Source organism: Ursus arctos, unplaced genomic scaffold, assembly GCF_023065955.2.
Source record: "Ursus arctos isolate Adak ecotype North America unplaced genomic scaffold, UrsArc2.0 scaffold_2, whole genome shotgun sequence".
Lineage (NCBI taxonomy): Eukaryota > Metazoa > Chordata > Mammalia > Carnivora > Ursidae > Ursus > Ursus arctos.
Window position 1 is genome coordinate 83,898,347 of NW_026622874.1, and position 19,606 is coordinate 83,917,952.

At 45.4% G+C, this 19,606-nt stretch overlaps 1 protein-coding gene across 1 annotated transcript in view; it reads left to right on the top strand.

Annotated features, from left to right (window-relative positions):
* Nucleotides 1–1,311: 1,311 nt before the first annotated feature.
* CACNG3 (calcium voltage-gated channel auxiliary subunit gamma 3) overlaps nucleotides 1,312–19,606 on the top strand; it is a 79,702-nt gene continuing 61,407 nt past the window's right edge. The window contains exon 1 of the mRNA XM_026515617.2: nucleotides 1,312–1,522. Within this exon, the coding sequence (XP_026371402.1) occupies nucleotides 1,312–1,522 (211 nt within the window). The remainder of the gene's footprint in view (nucleotides 1,523–19,606) is intronic.

The window sequence follows — 19,606 nt, forward strand, 5'->3', positions numbered from 1 at the left end:
GTTCCGGGTCTGATCTGAGCACGTTGTCTCCGGTGTAAACCAGAGCTCCAGAGAAAGGAGGGTAGACATATTGGTTTGTTTTCTGGGGAACCAAATTGAGACAGACTATACACAGATGTGCCTGTGACAACACTTTCTACCCGCCCAAGTGAGACATAGATCCGTCGCCCGGAGTCGCCGGTCCCTTTAAGAAGACTCGGTCTTCCCCAGTGGGCTCCAGCGGCGCCCGCAGCAAAAGGCAAACTTGCCTGGCTCATTGGTGGGGGGGAGAACGCCGCGCTTGGTGGGAGCTGAGAGCGCGCCAGAGTGCGCTGCGGGCTTCTTTCCCCTTCCCCTTTCCTTAACCCTTCCGGGAGCGGAGGAACAGGGTGGTGCTGCAGCGCCGACGAGCCGGGGCGCCGACTGCCCTGGGCTCCGGAAACTTTGAGCGGAGCGTGGGATTGACTAGGCAGAGCCGAGCCGGCTAGCTGGCCTGGAAAGGGACGGGGGAAGGGCGGCGGGAGGGAGGTCCGATCCTTCAGCACCCCAGGTCTCCAGCCCGGGCGCTACAAAGGCGGGGGTGCAACAACAGCAGCTGCGGGGGAGCTGTCCCTTCAGCACCACGGACCTGAAGCCTGGGCGTTAGGGAGGCGGAGGCGGGGCAACAGGCGGGAGCTGTCCCTTCAGCACCGCGGACCTTTGCCCTCCGATGAAACCGCCCGCCCCCCGCCCCAGGACTCTGTCTTTTCTTCAGTTTGAGCGGGGGTGTCAGGAGCAGGCGGAGAGCTTTCCTGGGAGGCTGGGGAAGCAATGAACACTCTTCTCAGCGACTCGCCTCCCAGCAGTGCTATTTTTTGCCATCCGCCCTCACCCCCAGCACACGCGCTCGCACACACACGCACGCACGCACACACACACACACATAGACCTCTCTGGATTTCTTTGCCTTGAGTCTCCCGGGGCTGTGAGGAGCCAGGCGCATCTCAAACCGAGCTGGCAGCTCCAGGCTCCGGAGCCATGCCCTGCACGGACCCTCATCTTTACCAAGCTCCTGAGGAATGAAAGGAATCCAGGGATCCTCAGAAGGCAGCAGTGATGTGGACCAACCCCCTGGAGCCTGCACCCTTCCAAGGGCCATAGGCGACCAAGGGAGCCGGAGAGAGCTCCAGACAGGAAATCCCAGCTTTCCTAAAGTCTCTGTGGATGCTGACAAAAGGAGACCCGAATTTTTGGAAGAGCCTGCCCTAGGTTACCCAGCTGCAAAGTGATTTTCCCCTCTGGCATTGAACCTACCCCTCCAACCCCCAGCCATCCAGAGTACCATGAAGAATTATGAGGATGTGTGACAGAGGTATCCAGATGTTGATCACCACTGTGGGAGCCTTCGCAGCTTTTAGTTTAATGACCATTGCAGTGGGCACGGACTACTGGTTATATTCCAGAGGTGTGTGCAGGACTAAATCTACAAGTGATAATGAAACCAGCAGGAAGAATGAAGAAGTAATGACCCATTCGGGGCTGTGGAGGACCTGCTGCCTAGAAGGTATTTACAAATTCCTCTCAATGGCCCCAAATAATGCAGTTTCTGATATTCTGATATTCCAGTGGGTGTTTGGGGAGATGGAGGCAGTGATGGGGAACGAGGAATAGTTTGAATTATTGCTGAGAATGTGCAGATGTCCAGATTGTTCCCAGCAAGGCTAATGCTGTGTGGGATGAAGAGGTTGGGTCTTGTTGATTGTTTTTGGTTTAAGCTTCATGAGATGAGATTTTGTGGCACTCTAGGCAGCTTCTGCAGTTGAGCAAAGTCTCCAAATCCAAAATTCCTAAGCATATTGTGAACTGCTTTGATCTGTGGCTTGTGATGGGGTCTTTGGCTCTGCTTAAATTGCATTTCAGTGGGGGAGGGGGAGGGAGAGGGAGGGAGAAAAAGAGAGAGGAAGGGAGGGAGAAAGGGAGGGAGGCAGAGGTGGAAAGAGAGAGAGAGACTGTGACCTAGGCTGGCACACTCTGAGCTATTTCCTTATTTCTAACATAGTCTTATCAGTTTCTTCTGAGTTTGGTCTAAGTAGATATTTTCATAAACTTGCATTGCCAACCAGACTAACATATGTGAACCCCTACACACACACACACACACACACACACACACACACACACACACACACATTTTAACAAAACTTCCATATTAATACATGTTTCCCTGTTTGGGATCAAAACAAAACTGAAGTGTTAGTATTTGGTATCCACCTGTGTTCTTTCTTAAATCATCTCCAAACTCAGCAAATATATTTTCATGACATTTGCATAAGATTGATTCTCCAAAATCACAGCTTCTAATTTTAAAAATTGAGAATTTGCTCTAAATTGTAATGAAGAGGACAGACCAATTTTTAGAATGTCAAGCTCTTGGGTAGCCTGTCTCACTATTAAACTCGCTTTCACTACACCAGAAGTCACTCTCAGCAGCACTGGGCAATGCCTGAATGTCAGTGGTAGTAAATAGAAAGATAGAGAAGAAAATTAAAGCTCTTTCGAGCTTATGTGCCTGAGGGAAGGAAGGCACTGGATTAGAGGGGCAGAAGGGAGTTTTCTCAGGCTTCTGAGGAATCTGTGAAGCTTGTCACAGTGATGAGCAAGGAAATCTGGGTTTCCTATATGTTCCCCTCCCCTGTTTGCCATTGGTTCTCCATGCCTGCATCCCACTGGCTGGCATTTGTCAGGGCTTTTTGAGAACTTGCATTTATGTAAATGACTTAGGAAATCATGCTATGACATCACTGGCTAGTGTAATATTGCATCATTCCCTGGCCTTCTTCCCATGTCCTGACACTCTGAGCAACTGCTCTCCTGACTAGCACTACTACAATCAATTCTGTTTCCAACACAAATTTGCAACTGGTGGGAATCCCAGGTAGGAAAAGACTACTTTAAATGCAACAAGGATCATTGCACTTGAAGTCAGAAGACCTGGGTAATGCTGCAAACTCTCTGTATGACCTTGGCGAAGACATTTACCTCATCCAACCATGGCTTATCAATCTGGGAAATGATTACTTTGGAATAGGTGATCATGAATTAGCACTATCCAAAGCTCTTAGTCTACCCAGTGTACTGATGGAAATTTTAGAACAATTCTTTCCCAAACATTGACAAAAATCTAATATTAGTGATCATTGGTCATCAGATATGGTGAAGTCATTTACCTTGGGGAAATTCCATAATTTTCTTTCCTCTATTGACAACAAAGAATTGAATTACCTTTTGTAAAGCTGTGAGCTGGTGGATGTTTTGATGTCTACATGGTTCTAGGGATGGCATAAAAAAATCTGAGCCAAATAAGGTATATATGTAGACCATGTTTCAGTTATTTCCAGTTCTTCTGCCTCTTGGAACAAAACCTGGGAATGTACAATTAAACACCAATTTTGGCTTCCTCCATTAGGGCCTAAAATCCCTAAATCCTTGCTCAGAATTTCTCAACTGATGGTTTCTCTTTTCTCCAACATCATGTCCTACACCCACAGTTTGTACAAGGAATTGGAACCCCACCCAGGCGTTCTGTGGGCTTAGTGGGAGAAGTGAGAATTTGAATCAAGATGGAACTGGTTGCATCTGAGATATGCTCTTGGTCAGGTGAATTCTTTTGAGAAAATTTGTTGCAGGCTTCATGCAATTTGGCTCAGCCATATTTTTTAAAACATTTTTTGAAGTATTAAATACAGTAACTTTAATGAGTCACAGTGAATTTTTAGCCGTGTGTACACCCATGGAACCAACACCTAGCTGGGCCTGGCTGGCATCCGAGCCATATATTCATGTACTGAATATATCAAGTGTGCAAGGAATTTTGGGAACCTCTGATTTCCTGCATGCAGTAGGCAGAACACATCCTCTGGAATAAAGATGTATCACCATCTCTCTCAGTATCTCCTGTCTCCTAGAGTCTCAACATCCTCATTTTTCTGGTCCTTTAGTGTCAAAAAATAACTGGAGGACTTGCAGCTCAGTTTTCCCTGATATCCAATTAGAAGAGTCAGTTCATCTACCCTTTTATAAGAGCCATGAGAGAATGTGACTATTTGGTCCAAAAGAGAATGCTCAGGAGAGACATGACAGCTGTCTGCGAATATCTGAAGAGTTGTCATATGGGAAGGAGATTTGAAATGTTCTCTGTGGCCTCAAGGGGGTAGAAGTAAGAGCTAGAGGAAAAACAGGTTTTACCTCAATACAAATAACCATGCAGTGGGGAATGGGGAGCTTTAAGTGGTATGGGTTCTCCACCAGCAAAGATATTCAAGAATAAGGAAACTGCATCAATGTTTCCAAACTTGGCTAGTCATCAGAATCCCATGAGGAGCGTTTTGAAAAAAACAGACTATTAGGCCTCACAACTAGATTCTCTGCTTCCATACGTCTATGGTGGATCACTGGAATGAATTTTATGAAACTCCTCCAAGCAATTCTGATGTTAAAGCCAACACGTACTGAGTATTTACAAGGGGCCTGGCAACCATTACATGTGTTAAGAAGGATCACATCACTCAAAGGAGAGAAGGGCTGTTTCGAGTTTTCATTTCTGTAACTCACCAGAATGCCATTTATATTTAGCACTTACTCTGTGCTAGCACTGTTCTAGCAATTTTGAAAAATTAACTTTTTCCTCTTCAGAGGAGCTCATTGATGGTGGTATTATTATTATTATTGTCATTTCATAGGTGAGGAAACTGAGGCCTAGAGAGATTATATGACTTGCCCGAGGTCACATACCGAAACCCAGCAGACACTCCTTCACCTAAGCCACGTTGCTTCTCGGAGCATTTGCTAGACAACATTAATTCATGCTCCAGTGGATAGGTTGCTACTGGTACAAACATTAGCTTGTGAGAATGCCCGGACACATGGGTTTCTCCATTCAGAAGCTCAGGTTCCAGAACACTCAGCATGCTTGTGCCTCGTCTGCAGGGGTGCGGGAGACATCAGACAGGCACAAACTCAGAGACGGCAGAGGACACGTTTTGAATGAAGAAACAATCGACCTATGTAGAGACACCCACACTCAGAAAGCCTGACTCATTATCTGTATCTGGAAAGCACGCAGGGCATTCACAAAGTAGGGCCCAACTTGCTGCGTGTTTTCAATGGCAGCATGTGGATTTGAATGAGAACATGTTCGATGTATGATTCCCCCATGAAGGAGACCCCTTAGAGTGCTAGACTCCAGCAAAGTAATGTATTTATGGAGTGGAAAGACCCCGCTGGCCTGGTAGCAAGGAACCCTGAGCGCTCACCGTATTTCTGTCACTACCAGTTAAGGGAATTATGCATATTCGTTTCCTCTTTTGGGCCTTAGTTTATCCAATTCTGAAATGAAAGCTGCAGATAAGATTAGGGAATGAACAGGGGCGCCTGGGTGGCTCAGTTGTTAAGCATCTGCCTTCGGCTCAGGGCATGATCCCAGGGTCCTGGAATCGAGCCCCGCATCAGGCTCCCTGCTCCTCTGGGAGCCTGCTTCTTCCTCTCCCACTCCCCCTGCTTGTGTTCCCTCTCTCTCGCTGGCTGTCTCTCTCTCTGTCAAATAAACAAGTAAAATCTTTAAAAAAAAAAAAAGATTAGGGAGTGAACGAATCCCAATGTCCATGTAATGTAACAGTTGAAACAAGCAATTCACTGTCCTCTTAACTCAATTCTATGGGGGGGGGAGTCACTGCACTTGAGAAGATATATGGTAACTGAAACATGGTCTCCGTGTAGGGGGTAACAGAGAATGGTGGGGACTGAGGCAAACCGGAGAACACAAGCCCCCATCCAAGGGACAATTACTATGTGACATGAGTTGATATTTACTGTGGGGAAACATGTACCAAATTCATCCCAATATTCCAGATATTAAAAGCCACATGTAAAATCTCTTGATTTTTAAAATGTGGGCAACTAAATTAACTTTTTAAAAAAGCACTGCCTGCCAAGCCAAACTTGCCTTGTCGTTGAATTTGACCCATGCGCTGCCAGTTTAAAGGCCCATTTAATCCAAATTTCTGTATTTCCATATGTTATTCCTAAATTGTTCTCCATTAGTCAATGATCACTTTTCCAATTCATTTAAAAAAATGCTGACTAAGAAAATAAAGCCCACTTAGCTTTTAGGACAAGGAACTTAAAATGATGGAAAAGAGTTTCAATAAACTGCTATTTCTGCTACAGATGGGCCTGGATGACATCAAACATCTGGCTGAAAAACTGAAAAAAAAAATTAGCCAGTCATTAGAAGTTCCCCCATATTTCCAAATCTCCAGATGGTTGACTTTTTCAGCCAGATGGGGTTGCAGCTTTATTTATGTGTTCAGAAGCCTTCGGGGAAGCTGCAAAGATGTGATTAAGGACAGAGATAAGAGAAGGACCTAACAGTGGTTGAGTATTTCCTATGTGCCGAGCCCTGTGCTGGGCACATGCGGTAACTCATATACCTTTCATATTTCCTGTCTCCCTCCAGTAGAGGATAAGGCTAGGGACCCTTGTCTGGTGGGAGCACTGTTCTATCTCTACAGCTTAGAACAGTACCGAGTAGCCACTTCTGCTCCTCTACCCCTACATCTGAGGCCGCACCTTCCCTTAGACGTGGGTGCAGAATGCCCTGACTCTCTTCCCTACTCTTGACCTTCTCCCTGTTCCTTTCCCTGCATGCTTCCTCTTTGCCTCTAAAGCCCCAGAGGCAAATAGAGGAGACAAGTGGACTGTAATCTTAAGGCAGAATGTGGGTGACTATGCCTGTGTTTGTGGGACCAACCAGGAATGGGGAGGTGGCAGAGGTTGAGCTGTGAGCACGATAACATTCAACCAGAACATGTCTGCATAGCCATATTGCTTGTTAAAATGTTGAAATACTTTCCTACTTCTTGGTAAACAGCATCTGGCCCAAGTCCCCCATCCACCCTCCCCCTTCCACCACAACTATAACTACCCTAGCCTATTCTGGAACCTCCCAGACCTCTATGAGATCTGTCCAGTAAAGGGTTAAGACCTGACCCAGCAGGTGGCATCATGATCCTGACCCAGTGCTATGGAAGCATCCATTCTGACTGGCTGGTCTCATGTCCTACCTGTGATTAAATATTCTGAATCTTATTCCCGTTTCTATCGTTGACCTGCTCTTTTTCTTCTTTCCTCAAACCCAGCCCCCTACCTTCTGACTCTTAAGATTCTACCCATTTTAAGAAGTAGATGATTTGAAAATAATTCTGTTTACTTCATCACTTGAAATTTTATCTTCTGGATTAGGAAAAAGGCAAGTGATCTGCATTCCAAGGTTGGGTAACCAGTGTGGGTTATTAACATGGTAACTAGTATGGGTTCCCAGTGTGCATCAAGAAAAAATAAAACAAGAACAAAAAACCCACAAAAAAGATGACTATGTCATTTGAATGTTTTCTTGGAGCGGTGTCTAACAGTCTTACCAAAGAGGTCATTGGATTCTTTGGAGGCATGTAATTGTGTTTGACTTAGTTTTATTATAGATAGAGGGCCAGTGGTATAGTTAGGTGCTTATTTGTAGAAAACTTGGAAAGATGCACGCAAGTTTGCTCATTAGAGGTGCAAATGATTTCCGTTCATTAGAAGAGATAAGCTCAAATGTTGTCGATTTATTGCCCACCCTCTAGGACATGAATCAGTTTTACATCTAATTTGACAATCTTACTTCAGAATTTTTTTCCCTGAAAAATATATATAACATCCTCCTTTGAACTAGCTTTGTCATTCTGCTCGTTCTCTCATTGATGAGTTGAATTAAACTTGACATGAGCTCATTGTATATTTTAGGAAAATTATGTTTCTAACTATTTAAAAATTATACTCCGACATGTGGAAGCACCCCCAGCGAAACCAATGATTCTGAGGGTACAGAGAAGCCCCCAAAACGCCAATGTTGTTTTGCTCCATCCACACGACCCTGCCAGAGCCCCCTTTTTCATTGTAGGAGCAAATGGGCCTTTAATCATTTATGAACTGTTCTCTGACCACAGAGAGTATGGGATAACAGCAGGGGTCTTGAGGTCAGGTAGACCTGGGTTCTTACCTGGATCCTGCCATTTACTGGCTGCGATGCCTGGGGAGTCGCCTCACCTCTGAGCATGAGCTTCCTTACGTGTAAACTGAAGACACACAGTAACAAACACTCCCAACTCTTTCTGTGCTTCTTGTGGTTCCTTTTTCCTTCATACCTCTAAGTAATACATTGACCAGTAGTCCTTAATTCATCCTTTTCAGACAAGAACTATTTGCAAAGACAAATGATAAGCTAGCTTTCTCATGCCACCTCCCTTTCTCCCAAAACTTGTGGTTCTTCGGTGAGTTACCTGTGGCTCCAAGAAGAATCATTCCCAAAGATTGAGGGTGCCTGCAAAAAAGAGACTGGCATCACATTCCTGGGTTGGACACTGCTTGCGTGCCTACTTCTGTAAGGAGGCTGAGAGAGGGAATGGCAATGGGGCCGCCTTTATGGAATGGGGAGGTTCTGCTGGTTACGTGCATCTGGTAGTGAAGGGCTGAGCTTGAGCCCTTTGGTCCGCATCCCACCCAAGAGAGCAGCCCATTAGGCAAGAAGACCGTGGTCAGAGTTACATAACGTTCATGACGATGTTGCCCTGCCCAGGGCTGCTGGGCTTAGGGGTGATGCAGGGGCTGAGAGAGGACTTCTGCCCCATTCCCCAAACCATGCTCCTTGGCCCAGACCTGAGTCCATCCAAAGGGAGGAGGGCCTTTAAAAAATGTTCGCAGAGTACTGTATGGTTCAACTGCAGGTCCAGCAGCATGGGGCCATGAGTGCCAGTGATGGAAGCCAAAGAGGGATGGGAGAGACTGGATCAGACTCAGATATCCCACATGGGGGAGGGAAGTTGCAGTGGGAAGGCCCCCGAGGGTTCTCCAATCACCAATGCACGTGTCTCCAAAGTCAGTCAACATGTCGACCCCGGCCATGCAGAGAACCCTGATGATCAGTGTTAGCTGGGGGAGTAGTAACGACAGATAGGAAAGGTTTGCAAACTCTCCCAGCTAAGTGAGGTGACATTTTGGCCTTTTTTTTCTACCTGCTCCCTGCCATAACACACCAAAGGCGCTAGAATCTAAAAGAGGGATGAGCAGAGATAGCGCATTGCAAACTAGAAGTTATAACAGGCAAAAGTGAGTGGAAAGTTAGGACCTCCGCCCAAAATATCATTCAGGAAATGAGGGGTTGGATAGAACACAGTTGAAAGCTAAAAATAAAACAGTTAAACATTCATACCCCACTAATTTGAGATTCTTCAATAACTAGGGTATATGTCATCATGCTTTGTCTCTAAAATTCTGAAGTTGAAATCCCAACGGTGTATATCTAACTATGATACATAACCTGTGTCTCCGGGGTTGGCAAACTATAGCCCGTGGGCCAAACTCAGCCCATTGACTATTTTTGTACAACCCACAGGCTAAGAATATTTTGTACATTTTTAAATAGATGAAAAAATTACATAATATCGAATAGTTAATTTCATGGCACATAAAAATGACGAGAAATTCACAGTTCCACATCTATACTTCTGCATGTTGCCAATAAAAATTTTATGGAAATTTGTTTTCTCTCTTGTTATATATGTATAACATATAGTATCCTCAGTTTTGCTGCTTGGCCTGCAAAGCCTAAAATATTTACTGTCTGGCCCTTTACAGAAGAAGTAAAGTTTGCCAACTCCTGTTATATCTCACTGGAGAGGCATGGAGGAATCTATAATAACATTTTATTTCTAGAAGTACCCTTTGTTTTCCTGAGAATATTGGTTGTTATGGCAGTGGTGGTGGGGCTTTTTTTTGGGGGGGGGTACTATTTGCCTTTATCACAGACTCTTCGTCTGACCAGGTATTCTATGAGTCTTCTCTTTCCTGGAGAACTTGCACTTAGTTCTTTGATCAGGAAGTATTTCACTTCTTGCTGAGACGTGGAGAGGTTGAAAGAAAGTCAGTGAGATCCTTCCCTCGTAAAGGGCTCCAGGAAAATGCAGCCCCTGCCCAGGTGCACAGGGACTGACGTCCGTCAAGGCTGGCAAGAGGGGAAAACTTTGGGAGCCAGTCTTCTGATGGCAATGAAAAGAACAGGATGCTAGAGACAGGGGGAAGGGAGACTTGAACAGACATGGTCACCAAGTAGGTGAGGGTGAAGAAATGGATGCCCCCAAAAAGAGGTGGTTGGTGTTGGAAGTCAGGTAGAAATCATCTTCTGTTTGCTCCGCGGATGAGGTTCAATGTGCTCATGCAACCTCAAGACAAATATTATGGAAACGGGTGCTTTTATGGAGACAGAGTCATCCTCCAAAAATGTTCAGAATCACTAATGTAGAGCCTAGGGCAGAGGCAAAAGCTGGGATGAGCTGAGAATCACCCAAACCTAGGGGGCGTTGAAGATGCAAAAGTACATAAGAAGTTCCAGAGAAAACCCAGTGGGTATGAAGAGGGAAAGTGACAAAACCCTAAGGAACACTGATACTTCAGGAGCAGGGAACAGAGGAGCTGGTGACAATTGGAAAGAAAGGCAGAGATGAAGAAGAAGTTATCAGGATTCGACTCCCATTTTAAGGGTCTACAGAAGCTTGTTCCAAAGTGATGGAGGAGAACAGTCAGGTCAAGACCAGCAGCTCTCCAGCCCGAGAGGTTTGCATGAGAGGACCCACATCCGGGGCAGGTCTGCCCTTCCTCCTGGAATCAGTAAGCTGGTGGGGTGGCCACAGAGATCCTGAGGGCTGCTTCCAGGAAGCTGCAGAAGGAGAGGCTGGGCCATGAGAACCCCAGAAAGAAGTGCCAAGGAAATAATAAATAGCTGACACAATGAACACCTTCTGTGTTCCAAGCTATGATTACCAGGGCAGACCAAGCCTTTATTTCTGGACTAACCCCCGAGCATTGATTGATTGATTGATTGATTGATTTAACAGACACATACTATATGCCAGTCACTGTTCTAAGTGAGCACTTAAGTGTTCAGATGATCCTTGTTACATCTTCAGGAGGTAGATACTGTTATTATCCCTACTTTACAAATAGGAGAACAGAGACCCGGAGAGCACACAGCTCTGTAAGAGGCAGAGCTGGGATTCCAACCCTACGCCGTGCTGCCTTTCATGACTGTACTCCAGGCGCTTGGATAAGCACCTAGTGTAAACAGATGCAACTCATAATAGCCCCGTGTACTAAGTAGACCCGCTCCACTCACAAGGAGACTGAGGCTCGTAGAAGTGAAGTCGTTTGCACTAGATCGCCAGCTAGTGTGCCCCCCAGAAGCTTCACCCTGAACACCACACTGCACTGTCTTCATTGAAGGACCCTGGCCTGGTGGGCGGGTCTTCTCCAACCTGCTCTCTTCTTCTTCTTCTTCTTCTTCTTCTTCTTCTTCTTCTCCTTCTCCTTCTCCTTCTCCTTCTCCTTCTCCTTCTCCTTCTCCTTCTTCTTCTTCTTCTTCTTCTTCTTCTTCTTTTAAAGATTTTATTTATTTATCTGAGAGATTGAAAGAGCATGAGCCGGAGTGGGGCAGAGGGAGAGGGAGAAGCAGACTCCCTGCCGAGCAGGGAGCCCAAAGCAGGGCTCAACCCAGGACTCCAGGATCATGACCTGAGCCGAAGGCATATGCTTAACCAACTGAGCCACCCACACACCCCTTCAATCTGCTTACTCCTATGTCAAGGAGGGTTTGGTGTCGGTCACTGGCTCTGAGCCATTCAACAACTGGAACTTTTGTATAAAATAATTATCCCAGCCTCAGGGTGCCTGGGTGGCGCAGTGGTTAAGCATCTGCCTTCGGCTCAGGGAGTGATCCCAGAGTCCTGGGATCGAGCCCCCGGAGCCTGCTTCTTCCTCTCCCACTCCCCCTGCTTGTGTTCCCTCTCTCGCTGGCTGTCTCTCTCTATGTCAAATAAATAAATAAAATCTTTAAAAAAAAATTATTATCCCAGCCTTTCCCAATTTTTATTGCAAATCCAGCAAGGTCAGGGAAAAGAAATGGTAATGCTAACAAGAGTTAGATGCGGTAGCCCTGGGCTGCTGAGAAACGCCACCCCTGGAGATCAAATGTAAATTTTCTTTAAATGGCAACTCGAGTCATTTGGAAGTGAGAACAGCCGCGTTTCTTAAGGAGTTTCTGGTTAGATGCAAGGGAGCAAAGCGTTGGGGATTCTTGCATCTTCTACATTGGATTTGGGTGTCTGCAAACTTGGGGATGCCATTAGGTTCGTGGCTGTCTCACTTCACGAGGAGCAAACTTGGACACATCATTTGTTAGACATCTTTGAGCTCTTGACTCTGTGTCAGGCAGGAATCAAGTTCTGGTTTAGGGATCTGCAGCGTGATTCTCATTGGCACTCAGAGAGCCCAAATCATCTTTGAAGAGCACAAACACCCACTAGACACGCAACAGACCAATGCACCATGAGGCCTGGTTCTTGATGACCTTGGGCTTAGAGAGGCCAGAAGTGGGCACCTGGGCTGAGGTTGGGACAAGCAAAGCCTGACACCGTCTATCTACCTTTCGACCTGCATGTTGTAAGCAATATCATCAACTATCTTGTTGCCACCCAGATACACTACCAACCATATTTTGCTGAACCGGCACAGAGTAGGTGTTCAATAAATCTGCGCTGAATTTGTTGCTTGAGGGCAGGCAATTCAATTACCTTAAACTTCTCCTAGTGAACCCACGCTAATCGCTACCAATCGCTATTCTGCTCTTCGGTACTTATAAACCACTTTTAAAATAATGTATCCTATCATCGCTGCCTTAATTGTTGGTAATTCACTAGCCTGTATTTGGAGGGAGTCTGACTTCACGGTCTTGAAAATCTCCACATCATTTGTCCATCCCTTATTTTCCATTTTTTCCTCGAAGGTTATCCAGAGTAGTCTGGGCACAAACTTGGGGAAAGACTAAAGTAAATACATGTTGTGTGGCCATATTGTGCGCAAATCCAGCAGACACTGTTTCTATTCCTTGCACTTGGCAGTCTATATATATTTGGTTACCTGCACGTTTAGGAAATGGAATCCCCACAGCTCTGCATTCTGTAGCATATGCTTTTCAGCGTCCTCAAAGCTACCTTGGAACACGATAATGTCTTCCTGTTCAGATGATTCCGAAAATCATGGGTAAATGTTGAAGCGTCTTCCCCCATCTCCACTTACAGAATCCTGCTGTCCCCTGTGCAAATTCATCTTGGCATACAGCAGGTCATAGAGATGTTTCATGTACAACAAATCGTTGTGACCCTTTGCAAATTACAGGACGGCAGAACCAAGTAGCTGTTGATCAGCTTAAAATGCCTTAAAATATATCCTCCCAAGTAAGTGTTGGTTTTTCAAAATAGTACTTTTCACCAAAGACAAATCTGGCTTGTGATCAAAATGCTCTAAGTGTTTAAAGAAAAATATAAAGATCAAATCAAGAGGCAACGATGTTAATCGGAGTCAGAGTTCTACTGCACAGCATAGTAATTGTTCTCCTCCGCTTTTTCACTCTCTGGTGAGTGATGGCTTAGCTCCCAAGCCCAGGGGAGATGGCAGGGTTAGGTTCCAAGAGATAATAAGGTCTGAACCAAGGAAAATTCAGTGTGGGCCACCCCTAAAGATGATTTTCCAGTTATGGTCCCTGGGGCTGTGCTGCAGCGCCATCCCTTTGGCTTCGGTAATGGACAGGCCCAACTCATCACTATGGACTTTCTCCAAACTGTCCAGAAACTCAAAGATGCACTGGAGAGGGGGATGAGATTGTAAATAGTGTGATCAAGGTAGGCTTCCCTCCGAAGGCGATATTTAATCCCGGATATAAAGGAGATGAGGAACCAAGCCAGGTGTCTATTGGAGGGAACGAGCATTGCAGATGGGAAAAAGCAGCAAGTGCAAAGGCCCAGGGGTGGGTTATGGGTAGGGTGTTCAAGGAGCAAGGGAGTCACTGTGGCTGAAGAGGATGATGAGCTCAGAGGAGGGAGTATATCAGTTGAGGGGACTTGACCCCGGATCGTGGAAGGCCTTGAAAGATGTTGTAAGAACTCTAACTTCGAGTGAACTGGAAGGCTTTGGAGGTTTTGAGCCCAACACTGACATGTTCTTGAGTTTGCCACGTCCAGGTCTTCTCAATGGAGTTATTTGCTGCTTGATAAAGGAATGTTTTGTTCCATGACCTCCCTTGCTTCTCGCAGGCAAGAACTCCCGCTCTAGTCTTTAAAGTTTTTGCCTCACCTTGCCCTGGTGCTTCCCAAAGACTAGGCACAGTGAAACAGCATCCCTTCACCATCATCTTCCTTCTTCCCCTGAAAGCAAGCCCATGGTCCCTTACTGTTTTCAGTATTGTATCTCTTTACTGTGGGGAAATGGGCAGATGACAGTGACATGGAAGTTTCTCATGTTTATCGAATCTTGCGAAGTTCTTAGACTTATCCTTCCCCATGGGCATTCCCTCCTAACTCAGATTCTCACCCTTCTCCAGCTCAGGCTGTCATCTTCTCCCATCCTGGTCCCCCTTCTCAGCCTGGAGATCCAGCAGGGGGATGTGAAGTGAGCGATTTGCATCTGGGGAAACTCCAGCCTGGCTCCCTGGCTCTTTAAGTCCTTACTGAGCACCTACTAGCCACTATGCTAGGTGCCGAGGATTCAGCAGAGAATAAAATAGACAAGTCCCCGTCTTTGGGAAGTTCTGAATTGTGGAGGGAGGATACTGAGAAAGTGCCTCTAGGCGAACAGAGCAGGATACTCCCGGAAGAGGGAGTAGGAGTCCTGGGCTAGTCAGGGGGAGAGGAGGCTTGCCACAGAATGTTCTCTTAGGGGCTTGCCTGTCTCCAAGGGGTCTGGCCTACAACAGATGCCCATAACACATTTGCCAAACGCACTGCAAGGCTGTATAGGTTACCCAGAGGAGAACGGACTTCTAAGTGCTGGGGACTGGAATGGAAATAAATTCAGAGCTCCTGGCTTCCTATCCTTAAGCAGACGGGAAAGAAAACAGGACAATAGTCTACTTCTAGAAATCCATGGAGACAAATTGAGTGACTACACGTTTCTCTTGGTTTACATCTTTAAATTCTCTTTAAAAAAAAAAAAAAAAGCCTGGCTATTTGATTTTGGTCATGCTTTTTGAGTGGCATATTTTTCTTACTGTATTTTTTAAAAACACTTTTAACATTAAAGTAACACCAAAACACATTCTCAATATAAACTTTTAAAACAAAACAGACTAGGCAATGTTTCCTCTGAACTCTCTCTATATCACCCATCCCCTTGCCCCCAGATGACTGCTACTTCCATGAATCTCTAATAAATATCATTTCCCTATCTTTTGGCTCTACCATGTCAAAGAGATTAGAAAGGGTATATTTTTCTCTTTCAGTTCAAATTCTTCACAATTTACTCAAAAGCTTTTAAAAATTATCTTATAATTTACTAAGGCATTTAATCATGCACATTATTTTTAAAATTAAATCATGTAGAAGGGCTCTTAATGACAAGCATCCGCCTCAGGGGCCCTTACTCCCCCTCACCCCAAGTTGTACTGCTCAGAGCAAGGGCTTTTCCCCCCTCTTTAACCATTTCTGATTCGGCTCTTGCAGTGATTACATCTATATCTCCAGATACCACATTTATCCTCTGTTTCTTGATTTATAAGCTATTGACTTCCTGCCATAATAGGTGAGGATTTAGTTAAATCATTCCACCCTCTGTATTGATTACCTTTCCAATTTCTAAAAATAACATAAATCTTTATTCCTTTTCCCACCGCCTTGGGTAGAATGTCTCAGCTTCCCACTTTCTAGAATGGTGGTGTCCACCTTCCCCCTTTCCACTTGCCCGTGTCCGTTAGTTGTATTTTTGCTTTCTCTTTGTCAAGAATTCATTCCGTTTGCATTCGACTCCAGCTACACTAATGCCTCCCACGCTGGGGCTGTGGGTCGATTCTGAAGTTTGAAAGCCAATGAAATTATTATGATCAGGTGGGAAATGTTCAGTGCAAAGCTAAGTTGTTTTCTAAGACCTCATTTTTCTCTTTGCGGTTTCAATGTCACCATCTCGTAGCCATTCAAAAAGACAACCAAAGAGGTCCAAATGGAGTCTTTTTTTCTAACACTTATCCAGTTGTTCAGAATCATGCTATATATTTGTTTGTGTCACACTTGGGCTTTTTGGTCCAGTTTTCATTTTTCCTGGAGTTTCCTGGAGTGATTCAAAGGTTATTTTTTTTTAATAGGTCATTTCTGAGCACAAGCGGGCTTTTTAAATATAAGTCCTGGGGTGGAGGAAAGACCCTTCTGGAAAAATTATACCTCCCCTCTCCTTTTTTTCTGCTTTCTCAGTACAGTGTAGTAGTTAAGAGCTCACCTCTACAGTCAGATTGCTTGGGCTCAGATCCCAGGTCAGTAACACGTCACGGGGCACAATGGTGTACCATTGCTACTTATCTTCCCCGTGTCTCAGTTTTCATCTGTAAAACAGGGGTCTTATTGTCCCGCCTCATAAGGTTGCTATGGGTATTTGACGAGTTCATGTTTGTACAGCACATAGAAGAGGGGCTGGCACGTACAAGTACTAACTTGGTGTTGGTTGTTACCATCTTCCTGTGATAAACACACTGGGCAGAATCTGCCCATCTGCATCGTTCTTCCCACAGCAAGGAACCCTCCAGAACATGGTTGCCACCATTCTGCTTACTTCACATCTCTGGTTTTGGGGGCAAAGCCAGTAATACAGCTGATGGAAACCCTACCGGGGAATCAGATTCATGGTCTCTAGTGACACATCTTAAGCCTGATTCTTTTCATACTGGTTCCTGAGGTGGTGGAAACCTTAGAGAATCTGTTCTAGAATATCCCCTAGAGGAGCCCCATTGAGGAACGATTAGCCCTTAATAAATAACAATGGCGAGTGCAGACCGAGTGCTTCACACGCATTATCTCACTCAGTTCTCCCGAGAGCCCTATGGGGATTTACACCCATTTTCCTGATGAGCAAATGGAAGTCAGCATAGTAACTTTCAGATTCTCCCAGCTAGTGAGTGTGGTAGAGGTGGGACTCAGCCCTGAGTCTTTCAAGTTGGAGAACCGAGGTCCTTAACGCTGATGATAAGGGAGGCCTCCCAAGACCATCTCATGGGGGTCCGCAAGGTCAGAGCTATTTCAGAGTGCTAATAAGATGTGGTTTGCCTTCTTCATGGTGTTGACATTTGCACGGATGATGCCAAGCCTGCCGTGGGTGATGCTGCTGGAGCCTGAGCTCCACCAAAGGCAGTGTTGCCAGTCTCTCCTAGTTCTCCCTGAATTCGTCACTGCCACTCCCCCACAGTGAAAGAAAATGCTGGTTTCTCTCTGAAAGGTCCTCAATGAAACCGTAGAGAAGTATTCATCTTATTAAATTCTATGACATCGCGAACGGCACATATAACCAAACACCGTTGGTCTCCAGTGAAGCCGCTGTGCAACTGAGTGGTGTGCTGAACTAGCTGCAGTTTTTTCCATGAAACACCATATTTACTTGCAAGAATGACTGACGGGCAAATTATGGTTATTCAGGCTTGGGTATTTGGCAGACATTTTCTCGAAAATGAGCTAAGTGAGCCTGTCACTTCAAGGAAAGCCACTGACGGCATCTGTTGCCAAGGATAACGTTCAAGATTTCGAATGAAAATTACAATTTTGCTGATATCTGCCCCCCTTGAGTGAATGTGATTTTTTTTTTATATTGTGTCGTGACATGTGCCCAATTTGGAAGACCTGTTCAACTCAGGGAACCGATATTTCCCAAGTGACCAATGGGTGATGTTAAAATATTATCCCTGGGTCAAAGATGCAGTCAAAATACGATATTAGAGCAAGGATTTTTATGCCCAAGAGCATGAAAAGTAAATTAATCTGGTTTCAGATTCCACGTTGCAGCCAGCCTTTAAGAAACAACTGCTCGTTGAGTTTTGGTGTCGTATCAGAGAAGAAGATGCACAATTATCTTCGAAGGCTGTTCAGATACTCCTGTCTTTGCCGATCGCGTGTTTGTGCGAGGCCGGGTTTTCTTCTGGGCTTCAACCAAAACATTGGGCAGCAAGTCAAGGACAGACGCAGATATGAGAATCTGTCTTCTGTTAAACCAGACATTAAAGAGATTTGCAAAAATGTAAAAATAAATTTCACTGTTCTACTTTTATTTATTTATTTTGGGGGGGTTTTAGAAAATATCATTATTTTTCATATAAATATGTTGTTTCTGTTACCATGCAGTTGGTTTTAACATTATTTGCAAATGAATTTTAAAATAAATATTTTTACATGTTCTGAGTTGTATTTTCCGAAACAGGAAATATGGGCAAATATAACCCACTTTAACAACGGCTCAATAATTTGCACAAATATAAAGGAGTCCCGAGACCAAAACCTTTGAGAATCTCCTACAGCTGTATTTTAATTCTGTTGACAAACTTCAAGTGGTTGAGGAGAGAAACCGAAGGAGCCATTTTCATACTTTTGTCGGAAGATTTCCTTCTAGTTCTGTGTTACCTTCCCCGCTGGGAGATGAAACGGTCCCTTGGCGTGTTCCAGTCTCTCTGCTCTGAGTTCTCTTTAGCTGCAACTAAGCTCCGCCATTGTTCTGCCATCACAGGGATGGAAGAGGCAACGCGAGGTTCCAGCAAGCGCTGAAAGCAGTGTCTTTGATTAAAATGCAGCCCTGCTGGTATAAAGCCTGACAGGGCCTGGAGGATTCATCGCGGCTTGGTTCTTTGTTCACGAACACCAACAAAGCCCAGCCATGACTCCACAAAGAGCTCGAGGCTCGGGATCTGTGGAGAGATTCCTTACATGTGAGACAAAGCAAAGTGCAGGAACACTGAGCTGATTCCTTGGGGTTTTAGCGGATGGGGGCCTACATTTGTAAACTCTGTACCCTCTACCTGTAATTACAGAACCCTGTGCATGAAGATGGAGAGTTTAGGGAAGGGAGGGGACTGCTGGGCTGCCATTGATCAGGCATTTCTCCTGGCCAGTCCCAGTGCGTGACACTTGGGGATGCTGCCAGGAATGTCTGTTCTTGTTGGTCTGTTGGTTTGCTACCCCCCTCTGCTGGGAAGAGTATTCTGATCTGCTTTTGGGGGCTACCATGTCACTCTATCACTCCATCCTCCGTCCATGTGGCTTGAGTGGAACGGCCTCCAGCCTAGCTCTCAGGATGAGCGTGTGACCCAGGAATGACCTTGAAGATTATCAGAAGGTGTCAAGAGCTTATGATAAGGCAGTGGAGGATGGTTTTGCCCCTCCAGAGACATTTGGCAATGTCTGGTGACACTTTTGGTTGTCACCAGGTGGGGGTGTGGGGGAGTGCTAGTGGCACGTAGTGGGGGAGGCCAGGGATGACTGATAAACATTCCACAATGCTCAGGACAGCCCCTCACAACAAAGAGCTATCCAGCCCCCAATAGCAACAGTGCCAATTGGGGTGGAGAGACGTAACTCTCCAGAGTTACGAAGATAATGGGAAAACGTAGAAGGCTTTTAGGCAGAGGAATGACGTGCTCTGAACTGACATTTTTGAAAGTATAGTCAGGTGCCATGTGGAAACAAATTTTAGAGATTTAAAAATGAAG